The sequence below is a fragment of the Hemiscyllium ocellatum genome, chromosome 17, assembly GCF_020745735.1.
Source record: "Hemiscyllium ocellatum isolate sHemOce1 chromosome 17, sHemOce1.pat.X.cur, whole genome shotgun sequence".
Lineage (NCBI taxonomy): Eukaryota > Metazoa > Chordata > Chondrichthyes > Orectolobiformes > Hemiscylliidae > Hemiscyllium > Hemiscyllium ocellatum.
The window spans coordinates 21,745,228-21,771,704 of NC_083417.1; the positions used below are offsets into that span (position 1 = coordinate 21,745,228).

Here is a 26,477-nt window from a genome sequence, read left to right on the forward strand (position 1 = left end):
GGTAAGGAGGAGAGTGGGCAGTCAACAGCAGCATATTTTTGGTGGGATTTGGGCAACACTGGCTAAGCCAACATTTATTGTCCATCTCTGCATTAGAGTGGTGCTGGAAAAGCACAGCAGTTCAGGCAGCATCCGAGGAGCAGTAAGATCAACGTTCCGGGCAAAAGCCCTTCAGCACCACTCTAATCCAGAATCTAGTTTCCAGCATCTGCAGTCATTGTTTTTACCTTTATTGTCCATCTCTAATGACCCTTGGACTAATTGGCTTGCTAGGTCATTTCTTAGTTGAGTTAGGAATCAACCCCATTGTTGTGGATCTGGAGTCACATATGAGTAGATGAGGTAATGATGGCAGATTCCTATCCCTAAAGGACACAATGATCTCGGTGGGTTTTTTTCCAAGAATTGACTATAGTGTCACGGACACCATTACAGAGAGTTACTTTAAATTCCAGCTTTTTAAAATTGAATTTCAATTCATCAGCTGTCCCAGAGACATTTGAACCCTTTCCCCTACAGCATTAGCTTGACCCTCTGGACCACAAATTTACTCACCAAAAAGGGTCCTACCAAGGGGTAAACAAAGAAGACCCTCTACCGACCTGGCAAGTTGCCATAGTTGCCAATTACCCGAAGAGGTAGAATCTAAAAGGTGATAAGCAGAATATGATAGCTGCACTTAAAAAGTTACACTACCATCAATTAAACAAGGGATTCTAAATTTGCAAGATGCAGGTAATAAAGGGGAAAATTGCTTCGTTGAAATAAATTCAATGATTACCAGAAGAGTAAAATCCCAGACTTCCTTTATTTCAGCATCGCACAAATAAATACAAGTTTTTTTTTGTAATCACATCATGTTCATGAATGTAACATTTATTACAGCTAAGTAACAGCAAGCATTTCAGCAAATATGTTTTAATTAAGTAATCAACAGCACCTCTATCCAAATGGATCAATTTGGCGACAGAACCTTTTTTTTTGAAGTTCAAACCAGTAAAAACAAAGTGGTTAGTGTTGGTATGCTAGGTTCAGGGCAGCTGTGTTTAACCATTACAACTAAGAGAAAAATATATATATAATTTTTCAATAACAAAATCTCATTTAATATGTGCATCTGAAACATAATGTGCATCAGTTTGCATTTGTACATTCACTAATAAAGGTACCGAGATTCATTTCACAAGTAACATTTAATAAGAGGAAATATAATTGAAAAAGTACTGCAGTATTTTGAACTCCTAGAGTGCCACATCATGTTATATGCCCTGATTGTTTAAATGGTTAACACATGTCCTTTTAAAACATCACTACAGTTTGCTAAGATGCTCCCCAAGGGATTGTCTGAAATGTTTTCGCTTTCCCTGATGCTCAGGGTTTAATGTACTGCAGATTTAAGGCAGTTTAAAGTATGGTTATTTGTAGTTCATTCTTAATAATAAGCCAAATCGTATCTTCCATTAACAGCCTGTGTAGAAAATTAACTTTGGAACACTGATTTTTTTAATAGCCTTTTAGTGGCCCTAATTCTCAATGGAAGATAATAAACAGTGTTTAAGATAAATAGTACATGCGAAGCAACAGGACAATTCAAAGGAAAGCACAGAATACTTTTTTTAAAAAATCAGGGAATATTATTTTTAAAATGTACTGCTTTGTGCTTAAGATGAAGGAGATTTGTTCCACTTTCAGCATTTTTCTTAAATTTCACATCATCAGATCAGCAACAAGCATCACCAAGTAAGGATGAAAAAGGCTGGAAATATTTAAACTGGCCTGATGGATCCTCATCGACCTGAAACATTAACTCGGTTTCTCTTCACAGATGCTGCCTGATATACTGAATATTTCCATACTTTATTTTCTGCTTTTTGTCAGATTCTCATTATAAGCAGTGTTCTTCTTTTCCATTACCAAGTGAAGTATAGTTTAATCAGATGTAAAGTGCCATGTGTAAGGACCCAGTAGCAGATTTTTGTGTCAACAAAAGCAGTGTGCTGTTCCTTTCCTTTGCTGTATCAGTAATCTTTGTGGCCTTCCTGTGGGAGACTGTCAAAATTTATTGCTAGTCTGAGCCAAATTGTGAAATGTTTTGTGATATGTGCTCAAGCCCACACTGAAAACTAGATGAGGACTGTTCATCCTCATTACAGATAGGACTCTTAGCATCAGAAAAATACAACAGCTTCTATTCCACCAGTCTGGTGCAAATTGAAATTTAAAGAGTGTATCTAATTAATATATGATGAGGAAGTGTCGGCGTTAGACTGGGGTGGACAAGGTCAGAATTCACACAGCACCAGATGAAAGTCCAACAGATTTATTCGAAATCACAAGTTAGGTGGAGTGGCTATGCTACATTGCTCATAGTGTTCAGGATGTGCAAGTTAGATGCGTAAGCCACAGAAAATGTAGGGTTATAGGATGGGTAGGGCGATGCGTCTGCATAGGATGCTCTTCAGAGGGCTGGTGTGGACTTGTATGACCAAGCTTTTGGAGCGCTGCTCCATCCTCAGGTGACGCGTTGGACTGGAACCTGGTGCTGTCTGACTTCTGCCCTAATTAACATATAGTTAACAGTTTTACATGTAGGCCTGATCTTAATACCACGTAAGGTTTTTGAATGAGTTAAAATCTCAACCAGAGTGTGAGAATATCTTCAGATTTATGCAACGTAATGAACATACTTTCAAGGAATTAGGACAGACTTTTCTCTCCCTATAGTAACTCTCATTATCTTTGCATGAGTTCCCAATTCCGATCTAGATAGCCATTCTACAGTATGTATGTTTGATTCTTTCCAGATAGAAACAGAGTTATGTTTCATGTCTGCCTGTCTCTCTGAGAAATCATGAGTTTTGACGGAAGGTCACAGGTCTGATACATTAACTCAGTTGGCACATTATGGGCTTTTCTCAGTTATGTAGCAATCCTGAAATTGGCCTCAACTCTGGGTTGGAAACTAGGAAGTGGAATGATTGATGCAATTTTTTTCAGGAGGCTAAATGTAAAGCTGCCTCTGGGAGCTCTGTCCAATTAAAGAGGATAGACAGAAAGTGGGGTCCAAGCAGAAGGTTTGTACTGCTGTCAGCGCAGCAACACACTGGGATTAATAGGCACTGCCATGGCTGCCAGGCATGCACCAGAGTACATCATGATATAGGCATCTACCTTCAGAGATGTCAACAAACAATAAAGCCTTAAGGCAATAGGAACCTCCACCCCAGGTGTAGAGACAAGCCTTTGAGTCCTGTAGTAATGTTATTGGGGCATGCAGATGGATCCAATGACCATGTGGCTTACTACTGGGATGTCACTTCAATTGAGCTGGCAGCCTCCACACTTAGCAGGGACCACTCCATTGGTGGAAACTACCAATCTCATTGTAAAATTATCCAAATGTGGCCACTGTTGGCTTCATGAATTGCAATGACAGCCGAGCTTGTTCCAAGCCCACCGCTGAAAAAGGTACAGAGAGACAATCTGAAACACTGCCCTCTAACACTGCCCCCAAAACATGTCTCCATGCAGTTGACAAAATTCAGCAAGTTAACCTTCAGATCATGCAGATGCCACCAGTAAGAGATAGCCCTATTTTCCACAAATCAAAAAAAACAAGTCCTTGACTATATACATATCTAATCCCGATACCCAAACAATATTGTTATCATATATGAAACCACCATTACATAGATGCAATTATTTATGTTACACTTTCCTCAGTAACTAAATTTACTAATTTACTGTTGTTCCTTCGATTCTAAAGGTATACTGTTACATTACATGTTCAGATAGTTACTTTATTTGTTTTGTATATGGATTTCAATTTTGCACCAATTTTATAGGAGTTAGGAGTCAGAAATGTACTATTTCAGTTTTGTTCTGAGGTACGTGGAGTTCAGTAGCAATTTAACACACTGCAGGGTAGCTTATGTGACAGTGTGAAATGACTGATGGCAAGTCAATGTTCCCTGTTATATCTCTCCTCATTGTATTTCTACTGACATGAATGGAAATAAAAGTCAGGAGAGCTGTAAAACAGGTTGTCATTTCAAACTGTTAAACAAGGTCAAAATCACCTTTTAATCTTCCCACATTGCAAGGATACTAAACAGCTAAGAGTCCCAGAACTGACTTCATTTCCATTGGGTAATTAAAGCAGTGTAACTTCCTGACTTAAATTGACCAAATTAAGAAGAATTTTGTGCTCATTATCAATTCCAGCTAAAAATTAAACCAACCTCAGTTTATTGATGATTTTGACAGCTGTCGATAACAAACATCTTTTAGTATTGATTCTTAGATTGTATTCAAACTCTCATCTCTAAACACTGAAGTTGATGTCTTAGTTTAATTGTTGTAATTATTCTTCACTCTAATCTTTGAAATTATTTAAATTGCCAACTGACTCACAACATTAGTAATTATCCTGAGACTGGGACTCTTGAGTTAATTACTATAGAAAACCACAGAATATAGAATGTCATAAAATAATAAGGATGAAAGAAAGATATTTGGTTGGTAAGGAGACGTTAATAGCAATTTAAAGAAAATTGATCCTCTCCATCTTTCAGAAGACATTAAATTACTTGAACAAAAGCAGTGTTACAAATTATAGTAAATCAGGAAGCCCGATTGAAAAGGATCGTTGTTCATTGTTAAACACCAAAATAGAACCATAACTCATGGTGTGCAAAGGCTAGTCTCAGACTGGGACAGACAGTTCTACAGACCATCCCTGGATCTGCTTTAGTTTTTTTTTCCTGACTGGGTCTGCCTTATAAAAGGCTTAGGTGATGAGTTCCACTTGAGCAGGCTGGATGTTAATTACTGCTTTGCCCTGGTGGGGGGTTGTCTCATTCATTCTCTCTCTTACACACACACACACACACACACACACACACACACACACACACACACACACACACACACACACACACACACACACACACACACACACCCATTTAAAAGAAATCTAATATAAGGCTGTTTCTTAATCCAAAATGGTGTGCCTTCAATGAAGACATAACTATCACTTGATGTAAAATGTGGAAAATCGAAGGAAACAAGAGATGCACACATCTAAGCATTTAACCACAACTTCCCATGTCTCTAAAATTCCCTCCTTATTTTGCAAATTGAAATGGGAGATTTTAAAACTATTTGTTTTTGGTTAGGGTTCCAGCAGCAGTAGATTTTATTTTACTTAAGTTCATTGGAGAATTGCATTACAGCTGTAACTTTCATATGAGATATGGCTATCATGCAGACTTGTGGTAAAGTAAAAGTGGCAACCATTTTGTGGGCCTGCGAGCTGGATTTGGTGGACAATGTGTACATTAACGATGTGAATGTAACAGGTCATTAATAGGTAACATCTTTAAGATACAGACAGGGAGAAAATATGGGAGACCATTGAGCATGTTGCAGTGAATTGCAACTGCAGATTTCCAAAATATTGTCTGAAAAATAGTCACCATAACACCAAGACTAACAGACAATGATCCTCCAAGAGAGTCCTGAAGTCTCTCTGCTCATGTTTATTGATGTCAAATTGAAGAATAGACAGATGGTTGTAATTTTCCTTATTGGGTATTGGTATAACTATTTGTTGTCATTACTCATAATGTAAAGTTGCAAGATACTTAATGTGAAAATTTTTGCATTGTGACTTCCATGTGGAATATATCATGGTGACATCGAACCAAACCTGTTTAAGACAGCACTGAGCCAAATATTTTAAATTTGTAGCAAAAATCCAAATCACAAATTAGCATGCAACATTGCAATTATTCTGACAATACTGCCCACAGCATTTTTCTTAGCAGAACCTACATTTATGTCATCTGGATATTTCGCTCTCATTAGTCTTGAGTTATTCTAGAATAAAGCATATTGTCCTTTATTGTCATTAATTTGAAGCTGTGCGAATGTGTGATTAAACATGGTTAGTGATGGCAGAGGCTCATAGTCTTAACACAATATGTGGTACTGTCCTGTATGTGGCAGTGTAGAGGTTACTGAATCTAATACTGCCTAAAAATACTGCTTGAAAAGAAAAGAAAGAGAAACAAAAGCATGTACAGCAATATTTACCACTTACGCACAATCTATGTTTAACTTCCTTGACACACAGATAGAACAATTTGTCTTAAAACTTCCTTGACACACAGAGAACAATTTGCCTTACAAGAATCAACAGCATGTCTTACTTAGCTTCCAAATAGTGTCTCCGGTAGAAAATGTTTTGCTTTGACAAAATATCCTTATTTTCAATGCCATTACAATTAAAATATTCTGGAGCAGAGCATTGGGTTAATTGTGTATTCTGTCCTCAAGTCCTCTGCATAGATGTTCAGTCTAACTTCAAAGAAAAACAATGTAACACTTGCACATAGAGGTGGAACCCATTAGTGGAAGCTAGTAAGGTCAGAGGCTGTCACTGACCGTAGCACAGTTTGATAGACTAGTGAAGGTACAAATTAAAGCGTGCTTGGAGCAAGGAGGTCTAGAACTTGAGCAACTGTAAATCCTGTAAACTCTTCGGATTTGGCTTTTTTTTTCCTCTTGTTGCCACAGCAACTCAGTAGGCAGCACCGACATCAGCACTTGTTACAGGCCTGGGAAAAAGATAAATGATTGATTATCAATGTGTTTGATGTCATTCACAACAAATGGACTCACTCCCATCATACTGTTCATGTGTGAATTATGTTTTATAATGCCTTATTACAATAATGGTACATATTGCTTAAAAATGTGTACAAAATGCATAGATATACACATACATATATGCAAATACATTTTATATATAAATACATGTGAATGTTCTCAACATTTTCTTGGGATTATAGATAACACATTTAACTTCTGTCTGATTCAACTTTCCATCTCGTAGTGGGACTTCAACACAGCAACAAAGGTGAATATAGATTCCCAATTTCTTTCTTTTTTATAAAGTTAAAAATCACACAACACCTAGTTATAGTCCAACAGGTTTATTTGGAAGCACTGGCTGTCAGAGTGCCGCTCCTTCATCAGGTGGGTGCATGCATCACACAGCAACCACCCTGACGAAGGAGCAGCACTCTAAAAGCTAGTGCTTCCAAATAAACCTGTTCAACTATAACCTGGTGTTGTGTGACTTTTAACTTTGTACGTGCCGGTCCAACACCGGCACCTCCAAATCTTTTTTATAAGTTACACGTACAAGTAGATTTGCCTTTCGAAAACAATGGTCCTAGAAGCAGATAGTTTCTAATCAATATACATTAGCTTCATATAAACAGCTATACTGCATATCTCAGTTCAAACGTCCCAATCTATTGCCCACCCTGGTACTTACATTAGAAAGGACCAACAGAAACTTCTCTGGTTTCAATACATTTGCCAAATAAATGTGGATTAAAGTGTAAAAACCTACCACAGTATTTTTTAACCTGGAGTTGAAAATATGAAGCAAAAGTCATGTGAATGGTAAACTAACTCAACTCAGCCATCCTAAATTAATTATGTTACAGACCGTTCTGAGCTAAATATCATGGAATTGAATTCATCAATACATTTTCAGATGATCACCGCAGGCACAGTAGGATAAAGTGAGGGTGATCCACTGGAAGCATCAGGATGCCTTGGGTAGATTCTCTGCCACTATTCTTTTTTCTTGATATCAGTCTAAGTTATTGATACCAAATGGTGAAGGATGTTCACACAAAGTTTTAGGCAGAACACAGTCTCACTCTTAATAAGAAGAATAGGTTATTTTATATTACTGAATTGCATCGGAATTCCATGATAAGAAACTATCAGATGTCAGGCTCAAGGTAAGAGTATATATGCATTAATGCTACTGAAACATTTTGGTCCACATTTTAGACATTTGAGTAACTCCATGTCTTGTTACCTCCTCCCAAGAATTGTCCTTTACACTCCGATAGATGGAGCTCATACTAGTATTTTCAGGTACCAACTACCTGATAGAACAATATTCTGCATACTGAAGATAATAATTTATATTTATATGGTATGTATAATTTGATGCACCGTTGCAAGCTCATTCACAGGAGGAATGTAAAACAAAATGACCGAGTTCTATAACAAGATATTCATTAATGTGATTAAAAACGTAAAATGATATCTTTAAGAAGGAAAATAAGGAGGGGAAGCAGAAAGGTAGGGAAGATATTCCAGCCCTGGGTACTAGGTCACTGAAGGCATGGTGACCAATTGTAGAGTTGTTATAATTGAAAGTGCACAAGAGGTGAGATGCGGGGGGGTACAGATATCTCGAAGGATTCTAAAGCTGGAGAAGTTTACAGGGATAGGAGGGGCATGACCCTGACGAGGTTTGAAAACAAAGATAAAAATTTTAAAGTTGAGATGTTGTTTGACCAGGAGCCAATGTTCATAGAGGTGATAATGTACAACAAGGTAAGCAACCCTTAAGACATGGGCATTAGACCTCCAATGACCTTAAGTCAAAGTACTTCACAGGACTACGATATAAACAAGGTTTGATGCCATGTCACACCAGGTGATATTGGGGCGGACAGTAAAACTAGATGTTTTTTTTCCAACAATTATTTCATGCTCAACATTAGTCTCTTAATTCCAGATTCTTTACTGAATTCAAGTTCCACCATCTGTCATGCCAGTATTGAACCTGGATCCTCAAATCTTTAGCGGAGTTTTTGGATTAGTATTATAATGATAATACCACTAGGCTGTCACTGTCCCAATAAAGAAAGAAAGAGACAGAAAGGAGAAAGATGCTTAGGGAGGCTATGTACTCTAGGTTAGAATAAATCTAATTAATAACTATAACTTAAAAAAATTAAAACTGATGTGACAATTTTAAGAATAATAAAATGGCTTCATAGTGAAATAGAGGTTTAAATTAACAATTCATTTCTCAGTACAATAAAGATATAGGACACTACCATTTAATTAAACAAAGTATGTGCCAAGTATGCACAAGCTAATTTTTGATCTGTTGTTTAATTTTCAGTTTTAAAGTTTTACAGTGGCTTGTATCAATATGCATCAGACAACAGATGGAATCTTATGTATTTCAGGTAATTTCAAAAGGTATGTGCATGTAAAGTAGAACAGTAAAATCATGTTGCAATAAAGGAAGTACATTATGAGCACTGAAATATATCAGGTATGAACATGACATCAATAAATGAAGGTCAGATCTATCATGTTTGTTAAACTTTTTCTTGGATTTGACAAAATGAAAGATCTTTCACATGTCGATTTTGTGCTGATATCAGCTGTGGCAGCAGACACTACAAATAGCTATAGTGCCTTAGGCGAGAATAGGAATGAAAAAGTCAACTAAGGTTCCTGCTTCTGATTACAATCCAATAATCGCTGTGAAAGTGGCCAATGGAACACCACTGATCACAAGGTGGGAGTCAGGGGGTGCGGTGGAGATAAACCAGCTCACTGTAGGCCATTAAGAAATAAATGAATATTGATCGAAAGAAAATTGGGTTCATTAAGGACAACTAGAATAGAATTTGAAAAGAGAGGTAATATCTGGTAAATTTACTTCAACTATTTGATGATATAATGGAGTGTATCAATGAAACTTATGAAGTTGATGTTCCATGTAACAAACTTTAAAAGACATTGATTCCTACAAGATGATAGAAATAGGGTAGCCCAATCAGCCCCTTCAATCAATTTTGCCACTAAATTCAGTTACATATTATAGAGGAGATATGGCAATAAAATTAAAACATATATTATTAAAGTACATATGGAAGCATGTGGGATCAATTTGTGACTAATGTATAATTAAGTTTGGTCAATATGCAGTCTAAGCAGCATTTTTGAAAAGAGCAGTCAAGGTCGACACCAATAGAAACTATGCTGCTTCACAGCATCAAGAACCAGGTTCAATTCCATCCTCCGGTGACTGTGCAAACTCCTCACAGACATTCTCCCTGTATCGGCACAGGTTTCCACTGGGTGTTTCGGTTTCCTCCCGCAGTCCAGATGTGCAAATTAGGTGGATTTACCATGGTTAATGAGGGGTTTATGGGGGGAGGGGGGGAGTTGGCATGAACCTGATGGACTGAATGGCCTCCTTCCAAACTGTACAGATTCCATGATTCTATGAATGCAGACACAGAGGTGCAGCAGCGTTTTGTAACATGCATACAATGCTAAAGGCCAGGCATGGTTGCCATTTTTGCCCCTGACCATCTACTGTTCCCTCCTAATTGCTAATCTTTTATTTTCCCCCTTCTGACTGGTAATCCCACCCCTCCCAGGAACCTATTTGAAACTCGCTGTTGATAAAACACCAGTCTGAAATTGAACTTTCCTTTGCTGTCAAGGTCATTTCCAGCAGGTGTGTGCAGCTTGCTGGATGTAGAAATGAGGAATCAAGGCTCAATATTGGCTGGGCCTTCGTCAAGAGATTTCCCTACATAGGGACCATTCCTGGGAAGCAAATCAAGGAGACAGACAATCCTGAGACATTTCCTTCAAATTATCTCTGGAAAACAGTCCCTTTATGTTGAGTAAATTTTACATTAGTTCAATAGAGATGCAATTATTTAGCTACCGATACTGTCATGCCAGTTATCATGGATTAATCTATCCAATCAGACTCAACTCACCTAATGCCATTTCCAATTCATTAAAATGACACACGCATTTTCTCCACGGTGGAATATAGATAGTTACAAATGCCAAGGTTTTTTTTGAGCAAGATTTCTAATGATTTATTGCTATCAATCCAACAAATGTTAAAGAGACAAACATAGTGATGGAGAATGAGGGCAGTGAACTACATTGGAAAGGACCAACAAATAGAAAGAAAACATCATTTGTGGAATTACTGATACGGTATCATCAAGCTTACCCAATGCTGTCTTTTCTCCATTTTTGTTTTCATCAGTCATTTCTGTCCCTTTGGTGAACTTTTAATTTTAATGCTAACAAATTCTAGGTGGAATGTGTTCTGAATTAACTGCTTTCAAAAATTATTACCATTCATACCTGGCTGCGCAAGCGATAACATTTCACATTTTTTCATGAGTCATTTAACTTAAGGAGAAAGACTTGGTTTCTGTTCCCATTTTATTTGGATATACGTAAGGGAAATATCCAATGCTCTAATTCCAAAAATAACTTTACTGTGTGCTTATCATACAGAGATGTTGAAGTTGCAGTGTAATTTTGGATAGGTGTCTCAATTGCACTCTCGGGGAGTATGGTGTGAGTATCCTGAAGAAGGTAATCCCACTTCAATTAAGTCTAAGAGAGCCTCCTCCAGAATAGTTACATTTCTGTAAGAAGCAAAATTGTGTAACTTTGTAGGACAGTGTGGTTCCAGGTGCAGGGTTTAGGTGGCCAAAGCGAGGTGGGAACTAAGGCAGGGGATGCAGACATTATTGATGTTTCTCATAAAAATAAAGAAAGTTCTTCTTGGGTCTTGGAATTTCCAAGTCAATGGTATCATATAGTTAACACAAATCAATCATTATATATTTCATGCCTACTTCAGTGTTACAGACACCACTGACATAGAAATACTTCATTGTAGGCACAGAAGAATTCTTTGGGTTCTCTTCATTTCCCATTGTAACATCATCAAAGGTTTCACACAAATATTGTGAATGGAGATCTTTGACCCCTTTTGCAATTACTCCAAGGATTCAGTGGTTTGCAGAACCCTCAAACCCTCAAGGTATTAATGGGTATAATATTTTGATTACTTTCTATCAACTATATTGCTTAAAAAGAATGAATGCTTTCACCTTCACAACCTGTTGAGACCTCTCAAACAAATCCTCTGTTCTTGTCAGTTTGGACTTGATACAATGCTGAATTCAACAAGGCAAATGACTCTGTGCATTGACATTGATTTTTAGAGCTCAAGAAAAGGAAAACTAAAGGCAAACTACAATAAATGATTAGATTAGATTACTTACAGTGTGGAAACAGGCCCTTCGGCCCAACAAGTCCACACCGACCCTCCGAAGAGCATTCCCCTACATTTACCCCTTCACCCAACAAACCCTAATGTCAAGATAAAAAGAAACATCATTCCTTATAAATTAAAACAGAATGATTGACTGGTATTTTTAATTTGGATTTATGGAATTAGAAGCTCATCACTGAGCTGAACCTATAATCTACGATTATAAAATAAATGAATCAATAGTTAATGTATCATACTATATTTCTATATTATCCAACAGAGGTTAAACAGGGTTTAAGCTTGTTTATCATAAGCATATTGACACCTTCATCAGTCAGAGGGTCAGCAGGTAAATTGTTCATAATATATCATAAGCAATAATTTCAAACTCAACATCCTTTATCTTTATAGATTTTTGACATACATATTGAAATAGGTGGATACATATACAGAACGTGTGGTATTCTTTATCCATAAATATGCCAAACACAAAATTTCACAATTATCCATGCATACTCCAATCTAACTACTATCATAACTTAGCTAACATATCACAAATAAAAAGCTTCTACAAGGATGACAAATAAAATGTTAAAATAAATTTATCAAGAACACAGGAATAGAGTAGGCCATGCAACCTTTCATGACTGTGACCATTGCTGGGCTGTACCCTAGCTCCATCTGCCTGCCTTGGTCCCATATTGTTCATGGCCTTCCTTCAGCAACATTCTACCCATCTCAGGTTTTGAATTATTCACTGAGCTGTGGAGAAAGCATCCAGAGTTCTTAGCCCATAATACACTAATTACACCTGAAGTAGAGAAGTGACCCATAACAAATCCATAAATGCAATCTAAGTAAGCAGAAACAAAATATGCAATTTTTCAGAAGTAACCACAAATAAGAAAATAACATAACTCACAGAACAACGTGATGATAGAGACCAGGAGGAGCGTGATGCTGATGTGGAGAGAGTTGGCTGAGCTGCAGTCCATTTTGTTCTTCTTGCAGGAGCAGACTTGCACTAGAACATCTGTACTGTTGGTCAGTGGGGGATCGCCCCCATCTGTCACTACAATTGGCAAAATGTAGTTTGCTCTTTTCAGTGTCTGCAGGAGTCTGAGTTGAGCATGGGTACCTAAAAGAACAAATCAAAAATGTCAATTTTATTCTCAATATATAACTATAACCTTCCTTCCATCAAGATGAGAGCAATCAACATGAGTCAATGAATCATGTTTAAGTGAAGGAATGGGTGACAGAGCTAACTGTGCATTTTATCGTATCAATTAAATTCAGGATGACCTCTAATTTGCTGATCCTAAAGAAACATAATTAGTTCAATTTTGGGATCAAAAATTACAAAGGAAATTGATTTTTCAAGTATCTGCTTGAAAATCTGAAAATTGTATTGCTTTATTCCATCTAATAAGCAATTTCTAAAAATAACTTTTAAAATATTCTAGAAAAATAATTCCTGTTCTTGATAAACTCAAGTTCTCCTCATTCAATGGGTTTTAAAGACACTGCAAACATAGATAGTGTTGTTGTAGGACATTTACGAAAAAGAAAATATTCCTGCAAATTGTATGGACTTTTTCAAAGTAATCTTTCTTAAGGGATCCAGTTTCCCTAACTATTATAACTTGTGCGTGAATAAGTTGTGCTGTTGTAATAAGTCAAAGAGAAATGTGTGTTAGTGATGTTGTTTCATCAAGGAGTACAAGGGACATGATAGAATATTTAAAAGCGCATTGAGAGAAATTTTCAACTGAAGTGTTTTGTTGGGTGAGAGTCATGGCACCCAGTCAGCCATAGCTTATAACAACTTTGTTCACATAATCTTCTGATCTTCACCATGTTAATTATGCAACTAGGCTCCTTAACACCTTTAGCAGGCAATCATGAGGCAGAAGCGGAAGGGCTTGTCACTACCACGATCTTTCAGGATTCATGCCACTGGTGTCATACTTCAAACCCCTCTGAACAAAGGTCAGAGGCTGTAAGGCCCTTACACTGTTATTGTGCATTGTCATCCCTAGCGGCACAGCCCAGGAAGAGAAGATAAGCAGCTTAGGTAAATACTGTGATTCATTTAAATGGCATGCAGAGTGGAGGAGAAAAGGGTTAATGATCTCTGTGCTCTGAAATGGTAAATGCCTTCTGCTCTCAGCTACCTCACATTCACGGGGTCACCACGTACACTTTTGCACACACTTCTCACCAAGGCTGATGGGCAATAATGTTAACTATTTCATGCCTTATGTCCACTCAATGGTTGTCACTCACCTCACCTTCTAAACCAACAACCCTTTTATTTATCTTGCAACCCAGACTTCCAATTCTTGGAGGCATCTCATGACATCTCCTGCTCCTGCATCTCCGCTATCTGCTTTCCATCCTCTTTCATCACAGGTATCTCTACCTCTCACTTCAGGAAATATTGGCCACATCCCAGACTGAAGTCTCCACAGCACCACAATAGACCTGCCAGTATTCTCTGGGTTTGTTGAATTTGGCATACAGGACTGATCACGGTCCATTGTTTGGACTGCAAGCTCACAAATCTCTGACCTCCAGAACCCAGCAGAACCCGGAGTCTGCTGGTCATGGCCAAACCCAGGAATAGAATCTGTTGAAGCCTCTGACCAAGTGTCAGTACCCCCCTGACTGACCATCATCCCCATGATCCTATTATGGAACAGTACCCTTTGACGTTCAGATATAGCCAGTTGGTTGAAGCACGTGCAGCGAGTTTGTTGAAGAAGCTGCAGGCACATGTTGTAGGCATAACATTGATGAAGTACGGTGACTTACAACAACATTTACATCCCCTGGACTCTTCAGTGTTCCTCACCATGATAAGCTGCTTATAAAACCCTGGTTAGACCACACTTGGAATATTGTGTCCAGTTCTGGCCGCCTCATTATAGGAAGGATGTAGATGCTTTAGAGAGGGTGCAGAGGAGATTTACCAAGATGCTGCGTGGATCAGAAAACATGACTTATGAAGTAAGGTTGAGTGAGCTTGGGCTTTTCACACTGGAGAGATGAAGGAAGATAGGTGACTTGATAGAGATCATTACAAGGTAATGAGACACATATTTAGAGTAGATAGCCGGAGACGTTTCTCTAGGGCAGAAATGGCTGTCATGAGGGATCATTATTTTAAGGTGATTGGAGGAAGGGTAAAGGGGAGATGTCAGAGGTAGGTTCTTTACACAGAGAGAGGTGGGTGCGTGGAATGCAGGCCAGTGGTGATAGTAAAATCAGAGACATTTGGGACATTCAAGCACATGCACATCAGTAAATTGAGGGGTGTGTAGGTTAGGTTGATCTAAGATTAAGATAAATGCTCGCACAACAATGTGGGCTGATGGGCCTGGACTGTGCCGTACTGTTCTATGTTCTAGTCTCTGCGCACAAAAACAATACATGCCACAGAGGCTGGCAGTGTCCAAGTTAGTGCAAGATGACTGAGCACTACAAAATGAAGGCAAGATCCACAAAGCTCCATTTTACATCGATGTACCAGATGCATGTGCTCTGGCATGCAAGGCAACCCAGCAGCCCATGGTATCCCTGAGCTCCAACATGAAGTGCTGAAGAGCTGGTAAGGTATGAGTGTTGGTCTCAGCACAAGCATGGTGGTATGATGAGGCTGGATGCCCACCTTTGTGGACAGATGGTGGGGAGGATAGTGGCCATGGGAGTATGTAGGAATGTTGTGGAGCAGACACAGGTGGATGATGGCTGGCACAGGCCTTTGTCAAGGTGTAGCCACCAGCTACATGCGCTGAGTTCCATTTCAGGATTGGCATGGTATGGTTTACCAGGGAAGGAGGAGAGCATGAAATAGTCTTCACTATTGACAAGAAGCAAATACTAGCCCTCTCAAAAGACAAGGAAGTACAAGATTTGTAAGATTCTGAAGTCACCATACACAGCTTAAGGGGATAATCACAACATTTCTTTTGACATTATGGTTCTGACATTTTTTCAATCTCACTGTTTTCCCAGCTTGCTTGCCATTGCATGGCATGGTGGCTCTGAGCGGTTAGCACTGCTGCCTCACAGCATCAAGGACCTGGGTTCAATTCCATCTTCAGGCAAGTGTCCATGTGATGTTTGCACATTCTCCCTGTGTCTGTGTGGGTTTTCTCCGTGTGCTCCGGTTTCCTCCCACAATTCAAAGATGTGCAGATTAGGTGAATTGGCCATGCTAAATTGCCCATAGTGTTCAGGGATGTGTAGGTTAGGTGCATTAGTTAAGGGTAATGTAGAGTAATAGGTTTGGGGAATGGGTCTGAGTGGGTTACTCTTCTGAGGGTTGATGGGCACTTGTTGGGCTGAAAGGCTTGTTTCCACACTGTAGTGATTCTATGTTTGCCCACACCACACCAGGGAAGGTCTGCCCATTATCTTTATATCTGGCTTACAAGCTTGACAGCACAAGAACTCTTTTAGAACTATCTCAAACCAGCAGTATAAAATCATCTTAAATCTAAACACTAATTGGAGTTCCATTGAGAATGTAAAGAAACTTCAAACATAGATAAAAAATGTAAAGAAATTCTCGGTGCGACAGTAGAGAATCCTTCAGATGCTGAAGACAAGGCATAGCGATTGAAATACTTTGTGAAATTGTTAATTATTTAAGGATTTTGTTAACCATAGTCTATATATGAAATCTGATATTATTGGGCATATCGAATGAAATACTTTGTGAAATTGTGAATTACTTAAGGATTTTGTTAACCATAATCGATACATGAAATCTGCTACTATTGGGCAGAGAAAAGAGAATATTTACAGAGCTGTCCTCAGTGGACAACAATTGTTTCAAAGCACTTCGTGGTGTGTGAAGAAACTAAATGTTGAGCCAAAAAAGGAGATCTGAAAGTGTGAAGAAAGAATGCTCAAAGAGCTCGGTTTTAAGGAGGATCTTAAAGGAGGAAGGGGAGGTGGAGAAATGCAAGGACTCAGAGATGAAATTCCAAAACAGGCACAAACCTGCTTAATATGATTAAATAGACAATATAATTCACTCAAGTCAGGTTAGCCTTTTGAAAGGGAAATCAGGTTCCACAAATCTACTGATCAGTTCCTTGAGGATTTAAATAACAGGTGAATCTAGTCTGTATGGATTTTTAAAAGGCAAAATGTCTTAGGAAAGGATGTTGCACAAATAGGATTCATGAGTTGGAGACAATATTTAAACAGAGGATGAACTAATGGACTGCAAACAGATCGGGAATAAGTTGGTTATTTTTAAGAAGATGATTTGGAGATACCGGTGATGGACTGGGGTGTACAAAGTTTAAAAAAATCACACAACATGAGGTTATAGTCCAAAAGGTTTAATTGGAAGCACTAGCTTTCGGAGCACCGCTCCTTCATTAGGTGGTTGTGGAGTATAAGATTGTAAGACACAGAACTTCTAGCAAAAGTCTACAATGTGATGTAACTGAAATTATATATTGAAAAACACACACACACACACACACTCCCACATTCACACCAGCACCTTTCACAGACCTATATCCCTTTGCACTCGCACTCATACACACACTCTCTCACAGACACCCATAACGCCACCACTGCACCACCGCGCTCCCCCCACCCCACATACATACACACACACACATGCACACATACACATATAAGTTTGTGGGGTGAATCTGTACTAGCAGAATTATATTTTACTTTGCTCAAAAACTGCATGAATTCATGTAAGATTCTGTAAATCCATTTTTTAGATTAGAATCTGTCTGACCATTGTGGTGCAGACACTCTCACACAGGGAAGCTCACACCTTCAATATATTGCCTGGACCAACATAACACCAATTGTTAAAGTTCACTTGAGAATATAACCTTTTAAAAAAGTTTTGCTATTTACATATGAAAGAACTGAAACCAACATGGTCATTCTAACAGATGGGAGACTTAACAAACAATCCAGGTCTTTTTCAATATATTATTTCAGTTACATCACACTGTAAACTTTTGCTATAAATTCTGTCATAAAATTTTTAAGTCGATGCATGTGGGGTGTGGCAGAAGCAGTATTGGCACTTCACCTATTGACAATCTAAATGAATTAACTGGATGAACGGATCTAGTGTAATATATCCAGATTTGCAAACAATACAAAAGTGGTTTTACTGGTGGTGGGTAATGGTTTTAAAAATAGTCATGGTGATTTGGTGGTGGGACAGCCATTGAGTTGTGTGTAAGAGAACTTCTAGATATAGAAGAAGTAAAAATAAAAGCAAACCAAACTCAATTCCTTTAGAGAGAGGTGGGCAAAGCGAGGGTCACAATATTTTATTTCCCCTTCCAACTCCATTTTAATTTAGCCGCTACTGCTCTCCCTACCCAACCCTCCACTTTTGATAGTGACAACTGCTTGTAGTAGGCTTTGCATGTAAATTTCTAAAAAAAAAATCACAGTGATTTAGTGGTGGGAAAGCTGTTTGATTGTGTGTAATAACACTCCTGGATATAACAACAACAACAACAAAAAAGCAGAAGTGATTTTGAATTCAATTTGAGGGCCCTTGTGGCATAGTGGTACTGCCGCTACCTTTGATCTATGGAGGCCTGGGTTCAAGTCCTACTTGTTCCAGAGATGTGTAATAACATCTCTGGAGAGAGTGATATATAAAAAAACAATATCACAAGTCAGCTGTGAAAAAAAACACAAACAGTAATCAGATTACCACGGGTTTTGGATAGCTTTGGTAACTGGTTGTGGTTTTAATGGAGGTGGGCAGCATGAACATAGAACGTAGAACATAGAACAATACAGTGCCAAACAGGATCTTCGGCTCTCAATGTTGCGCCGACCTGTGAAATATTATCAGCTTGTCCCCCTACACTATCCCATCATCATCCATGTGCTGATCCAAGGGTTGTTTAAACCTCCCTAATGTACATTGACAGGCAGGGCATTCCACACACTTACCACTCTCTGAGTAAAGAACTTGCCTCTGTCATCTGTCTTAAATCTATCACCCTTCAATTTTTAATTATGCCCCCTCGTACAAGCTGACATCATCATCCTAGAAAAAATGACTTTCACTGTCTACCCTATCTAATCCTCAGATCATCTTATATGTCTCTAAAAAATTCCCTCTTAGCCTTCTTCTCTCCGATGAGAACAGACCCAAGTCTCTCAGCCTTTCCTCATAAGACCTTCCCTCCAGATCAGGTAACATCCTGGTAAATCTCCTCTGCACCTTTTCTAGTGCTTCCATATCCTTCCCGAAATACGGGGACCAGAACTGTACACAATATTCCAAGTGTGCCGTACGAGCATTTTGTATAGTTGCAGCATAATATTGCGGCTCTGGAACTCAATTCCTCTAGCAATGAAACCTAACACACTGTATGTGTTCTTAACAGCACTATCAACCTGGGTGGCAACATTCAGGGATCTTTGTACCTGAACTCCAAGATCCCTCTGCACATCCACACTGCCAAGAATCTTTCCATTGACCCAGTACTCTGCCTTCCAGTTATTTTTTACCTCACATTTAGCTGCATTGAACTCCATTTGCTGCCTCTCAGCCCAATTCTGCAGTTTATCCAAGTTCCCCTGCAACCTGTAACATTCTTCCACACTGTCCACTACTCCACCGACTTTAGTGTCATCTGCAAATTTACTAATCCATCCACCTACACCTGCGTCTAAGTCATTTATAAAAATGACAAATTGCAGTGGTCCCAAAACAGAACCTTGGAGCACACCACTAGTAACTGGACTTCAGGCTGAATATTTTCCATCAACCACCACTGGCTGCTTTCTTTCAGAAAGCCAGTTTCTAATCCAACCTGCTAAATCACCCTTAACCCCTTGCCTCTGTATTTTCTCCAGCAGCTTACCACGTGGAACCTTATCAAAGGCTTTACTGAAGTCCATGTATACCATGTCAACTGTCCTACCCTCATCTACATGCTTGGTCACCTTCTCAAAAAACTTAATGAGGTTTGTGAGACACACTTGCCTTTGACGAAACCATGTTGACTATCTGAAATCAAATTGTTGCTTGCTAGATGATTATAAATCTTATCTCTTAGAATCCTTTCCGAAATCTTTTCTACAACAGAAGTAAGGCTCTCTGGTCTATAATTACCTGGGTCATCTCGACTGCCCTTCTTGAACAAAGGCACAACATTTGCAATCCTCCAGTCCTCTGGTTTGAAACCTATAGACAAAATGACGACTCAAATATCAAAGCCAAAGGATCTGCTATCTTCTCCCTAGTTTCCTAGAGAATCTTTGGATAAATCCCATCTGGCCCAGGGGGCTTGTCTACTTTCACTCCTTCTAGAATTGATAACACCTGTGTGTAACTAACCTCTATCCTTTCTAGTCTAATATCTCGTACCTCATTCTTCTCTTCTACAATATGCTTCTTTTCATGAGTGAAAACTGATGAGAAATGTTCGTTTAGCACCTCTCCGATCTCTACAGGGTCCACATTCAACTTCCCACTTCTGTCTTTGACTGGCCCTATTCCTACCCTAATCATTCTTTTATTCCTCACATACCTATAGAAAGCTTTAGGGTTCTCCTTTATTCTATTTGGCAAAGACTGCTCATGTCCTCTCTTTGCTCTTCATAACTCTCTCTTTAAATCCTTCCCATTTGATCTGTAACTCTCCATCGCCTCATCTGAACTATCTTGCCTCATCAACACATAAGCCTCCTTCCTCTTCTTAACAAGAGATGCAACGTCTGTTGTAAACCACAGTTCCCTTACCTTATTACTTCCTCCCTGCCTGACAGGGACATACCTATCAAGGACATGCAATATCTGTTCCTTAAACCAGCTCCACATTTCCATTGTCTGCATCCCCACATCCTAATTCATGCCTAATCGCATTATAATTGCCCTTGCCCCATTGATAACTCTTGACCTGTGACATGTAGCTATCCCTTTCCATCACTAAGCTAAACATAACTGAATTATGGTCACTCTGTCCAAAGTGCTCAACTACCACTAAATCAAACACCTGGCCTGGTTCATTACCAAGCACCAGACCCAGTGTGGCCTCCCCTCTTGTCAGCCCTTTGACATACTGTGTCAGGAAACCCTCCTACACACATTGGACAAAAACTGATCCATCTGATGTACTAGGATTACAGCATTTCCAGTCAATGTTGGGGAAGTTAAAGTCTCCCACAATGACCACCCTGTTCCTTTCACTCCTACCAAGAATAATTTTGCCAATCCTCTCTTCCACATTCCTAGAACTCTGTGGAGGCCTATAAAAAACTCCAAGCAGTGTGGCCTCTCCTCTCCTGTTTCTTACCTCAGCCCACACTACCTCAGTGGACGAGTCCTCGTCAAAAGTTCTTTCAGCCACCGTTATACTATCTTTGACTAACAAGGCCACACCTCCCCCTCTTTTACCACCTTGCCTGTTCTTAATGAAAGATCTAAACCCTGGAACCGGCAACATGCATTCCTCACGCTGGTCTATCCATGTCTCTGAAATGGCCACAACATCGAAGTCCCAGGTACCTATCCATGCCATCACCTACCTTATTTCGGATACTTCTGGTGTTGAAGTAGACACACTTCAAACCAGCTTGCAGTCTGCAAGCACATACGTGTGACCCTGAAATCCTGTCTCTGTCCTCCCTACTCTCATTCTCCTGCACACTGCAACTACATCTCAGTTTCCCATTCCCCTGCTGAGCTAGTTTAAACCCACCCGAATAGCACCAGCAAATTTCCCACCCAGGATATTAGTATCCCTCTGGTTCAAGTGAAGACTGTCCTGTTTGTACAGATCCAACCTTGCCCAGAACGAGCCCCAATTATCCAAGTACCTGAAATCCTCTCTCCTGCACCATCCTTGTAGCCACATGTTCAGCTGATATCTCTCCCTTTTCCTTGCCTTGCTATCACGCAGCACGGGTAACAAACTAGAGATAACAACTCTGTTTGTTCTAGCTCTCAGCTTCCACCCTAGCTCCCTGAAATCCTGCCTTACATCCCTATCCCTCTTGGTACCTACATGGACCATGACTTGACATTGGTCACTATCTCCCTTCAGGATCCCAAAGATACGATCTGACACATCACGGACACTGGCACCTGGGATGCAACACACCAACTGTGAGTCTCGTTCGTTCCCAATAAACCTTCTACCTGACCCTCTAACTACTAGTCCCCAATGACTAACACTCTCCTCCTTTCCTTCCTTCCCTTCTGTGCAACAGGGACAGGCTCTGTGCAGAGACCTGCACCGCACTGCATGCCCCTGGTAAGTCGTCCCCCTCAACAGCATCCAAAACAGTATACATGTTTTTCAGGGGAACGATCAGAGGGGATCCCTCCACTGACTGTTTTTACCCCCTTCAAATAGTCATTCAGCTTTCTTCATGCCTAGGAGTAACTACTTCCCTGTAACTCTTATCTATCACAGTGTCTGCCTCCCGAATGATCCGAAGTTCATCCAGCTCCCGCTCCAGTTCTCTAACACTGTCTTGGAGGAGCGAGAGTTGGGTGCACTTCCTGCAGATGTACTTGGATGAGACAATAATGGCATCCCTCACCTCAAACATCAAGCAGGAGGAACATACCTCTCTCTGTACTGCACATGTGGCTCTCCAGCCTTGCTACTGTGATGGTGTGATGGTGTGTAGTTCCAAGCAAGTTCTATGCTGCTATCCCACCTCTGCCCTCAGCAGATGGCTGATAGGCATTGACCAGATGGAGCTCACTTTTCTTAATGATACTTGACCCTCGTAAAGGGATGCTGCACTGAATAATGTTGCCACCATTGAAATTATTAAAAATGAAACACCAGTGCAGACTGAAGACTCCACAGTGACAGATTTGACGCTGGAAATTAAAGTGGAAAGAGCTAGAGATACCATGGTCTTGTAAAAGGAGACAGGAGACCCTCAGAAGAAATATGAAGATGATGGTCAGGGAGATCAATCCCCGGTATATGGATTGACAGTGCTCCAAGAGGTCATACAAACCCAGTGGGTGGTCAAGATCACATTTCTAACTGACATTTCCTGTTCAGTCGTTCAACTACCCCTGCCTCATATACAAGAACCCCTTCAGTCACCCAGGCCCTCAACTCTTGAATCAAACACCCAGAGACTCCTTCATACTCATTCACATAGCAATCCCACAAGTCACAGATCAACTCTTTTTCTGCCTCTATATACCTTCAGCTCACCAGCTATTTCAGGCACATAACCCAAATACAGCATTACACAGTCATTAATCTTGTGGGATTCGTTGACATGGGTAATAGATGCTGGTCTGGCCAATGATACCAATATGCCCTTAAATGCATTAAAGAGAGCACAATGGAAGGGGTAGATTAGAAGCAATAGGGGACAAGGTCACTTGCATCTCCTCAGGCCTGTGGAAGGACTGGATTGCATTAATGCAATCTGTGGCAGCTGATATCATTAAAAACATTGGAAGTGAAGAAAGTTCAAGCAATATACTAGGACTACCTGAAGATTGATTTTGGGTACCAAAAATGAATGATTCCCAAGGACAGATTTGAATGGATTCAAAATAAATGATGGGTGTAACATGATTTTTTTGGTGAGCAGCATCTTGAAGAGTAAAGACTCATACAATCAGAATATATTATATCACTGGGAACATAATATAAGATAGTAAAATAGGTAAAAGTATCATTCTAAGATACAAAAATGATACTCAAAATAGATCAGACTCCTAACATTTGAACAAGTGTCCTTGAAAGAGATTGGTTTTGTATTTTGAAAACACTTTGCCTGAATCTTAAACAGTTTGTTGGAGATTGGGACTATTTCCTTGGGTTAGAAAGATGCTGGTATTGATTGACTTTCTTGGAGAGAGTACCAGTTATATGTAAGATGGTTAAAAACTAATCATGAGACATGAGATACTTTATAAGATCACTTAGGTGGAAAAGCTGAAGAATACACCATCAGGGTTATTGAACAAGAATTTGGATTACATTATTTCTTTGGAGTTTATTTCATATTTTCTACATCCAGAAGTGCTCTTGCACATAATTAAGCATTTTTTTTTCCAATCACTCATGATATTTTTCATTTTTTAACCACCACCAGTAAAACCGTCATCAGAGTTAAGTCATGTGTCAAATGTCCAACTACAGGCATCCCACAGTCCTCTTTGGATGCCAAGTGATATCAAGAATTTGACGAAGAAAAAGAAGGAATCATATGTTAGGTACAGCACATTAAAAACAGGGACGGCCCTTCAAAAGTATAGAAAGTGGAGGAGGAGGTTGCTTAAAAAGCAAATTAGGAGCACAAAGTCGGGCTGGGGGGGAGGAGGGGGCGGTGGGCATACAACATCTTTGGCAGATATCATTAAGGAAAACCCTAAGGGCTTTTTAAAAGAATACTAAGAGGATTAGAGTCTAAAGGGGCAACCTATACATGGAGCTTATGGATGTGGGTGAGGTCTTAAGTGAATACTATGTTTACAGAGGAGAAAGACATTGTCAAGGGGGCTTTCAGCTGGGATGGTGACTCTATAGAACTTTTTTTAAGGTTAATAAGAAGGAGCATTAAATGTTTTAGTGGGCATAAAGGTGCGAAGGTCCCCAGGACCTGATGAGATGCATTCCAGGCTGTTATGGGAGTCAAGGGAGGAGATTACTGGGGCCAATGTAGAGATATTTAATACTTTGTTGGCCACAGGTAAAATGCCAGATACTGGAGGATAGCTATTGTGATTTCTTTGTTCAAGAAGGGTGGCAGATTAGGCCAGGCAAATACAGATAGTTAATCTGATATCAGTGATAGCGAAACTATTGGAAGGACATGATTAACCAACACTAGGATTGATCAGGGATAGTTAGCATGGATTTGATGGAGGGAGATACCATCTAATTTAGTTGAGTCTTTTAGAAAAGATGACTAAGTACGTTGATGAGGTTAAAAATCATGCACCAGGTTATGTGCAACAGGTTTACTTGGAAGTACAAACTTTCACAGCACTGCTCTTTTGCCAGATACTAAGTATCAGCTATGAAGGAGCAGTGCTTTGAAAGTTTGTACTTCCAAATAAACCTGTTGGACTATTACCTAGTGTTGTATGATTTTTAACTTTGTCCACCCAGTCCAACACCAGCAACTCAACATTACATTGATGACAGTAGTGCATTTCATTAGATTTGCATGGACGTTAGTAAGGCCTTTGAGAAGGTCCCATATGGAAGACTGGTCTGCAAGATAAGAATCAGTGGAATCCAACAAGTTGGCAAAGTGGATCCACAATTGGTTTACAAACAGAAAGCATAGGGTGATGTCAGAGGGTTGTTTTTGTAATTGAAAGCCTGTGATCTGTGTTGTACCACAGGGATCGGTGACAGGACGCTTCCTCTTTGTTATGTGCACTAATAACTTGGATTTGGATGTAGAAGATATTATTAATAATTTGTAAGTGACACGAAAATTGGTAGTGTTGGATGGTCTCAGGCTGCAGTCTGATACTGGTCAAGTGGCAAATTGGAAAGGGTAATGGCAGCTGGAATTTAATCCTGATAAGTGGGAATTGACTAATTTTGGGAGGTCTAAAAAAGGAAGGTTATACTCAATGAATAGTAGGTTTCTAGAGAGTACTGAGGAACAAATGGACCTTGATATACAAATCCATAGACCCCTGAGGGTGTTAGCAGAGGTATACAGGTTGGTGAAGAAGGCAGATGGGATGCTTGCCTTCATTAGCCACACTATAAAACACGGGAGCAAGGAAGTCTTGTTGCAATTTGATAAATCATTGGTTCGGTCACAGATAGAATACACCATCACCACACAATTGGAAGGATAGAACTGCCCTGGCAATGGTGCAGAGGAGAATCAAACCTGCGGTTTGGTGTTTGCTAGTCAGTACAGATGTGGTGAGCCAAAGGGTCTGTTTTTGTGTTGCGTGACTCTACAGAGATAGGAGGGTAAGTGGGTTGCAATAGATTTGGTAACTTCATTAAAAGGCATAACATGAGATAGGCAACAGTTATTAAGGAACTGGTGAGGACATTGGTTAGACCACTGTTGGAATATTGCGTGTAATTCTGGTTTCCTTCCTTTCGGAAAGATGTTGTGAAACTTGAAAGGGTTCAGAAAAGATTTACAAGGATGCTGTCAGGGTTGGAGGATTTGAGCTATAGGGAGAGGTTGAACAGGCTGGGGCTGTTTTCCCTGGAGCGTTGGAGGCTGAGGGGTGACCTTATAGAGGTTTACAAAATTATGAGGGGCATGGATAGGATAAATAGACAAAGTCTTTTCCCTGGGTTGGGGAAGTCCAGAACTAGAGGGCATTGGTTTAGAGTGAGAGGGAAAAGATATAAAAGAGACCTAAGGGACAACTTTTTCATGCAGAGGGTGGTACGTGTATGGAATGAGCTGCCAGTGGAAGCGGTGGAGGCTGGTACAATTGCAACATTTAAAAGGCATTTCGATGGGTATATGAATAGGAAGGGTTTGGAGGGATATGGGCCGGGTGCTGACAGTGGGACCAGATTGGATTGGG

General features: G+C 39.7%; 1 protein-coding gene across 1 annotated transcript in view; it reads right to left on the bottom strand.

Moving 5' to 3' along the window:
• Nucleotides 1–789: 789 nt before the first annotated feature.
• cdh13 (cadherin 13, H-cadherin (heart)) overlaps nt 790–26,477 on the bottom strand; it is a 1,093,774-nt gene continuing 1,068,086 nt past the window's right edge. Inside the window, exons 13-14 of the mRNA XM_060837989.1 lie at nt 12,864–13,079; nt 790–6,620 (exon numbers count right to left, since the gene is read on the bottom strand). Coding sequence (XP_060693972.1) covers nt 6,613–6,620; nt 12,864–13,079 — 224 coding nt within the window. The 3' untranslated portion in view covers nt 790–6,612. The remainder of the gene's footprint in view (nt 6,621–12,863; nt 13,080–26,477) is intronic.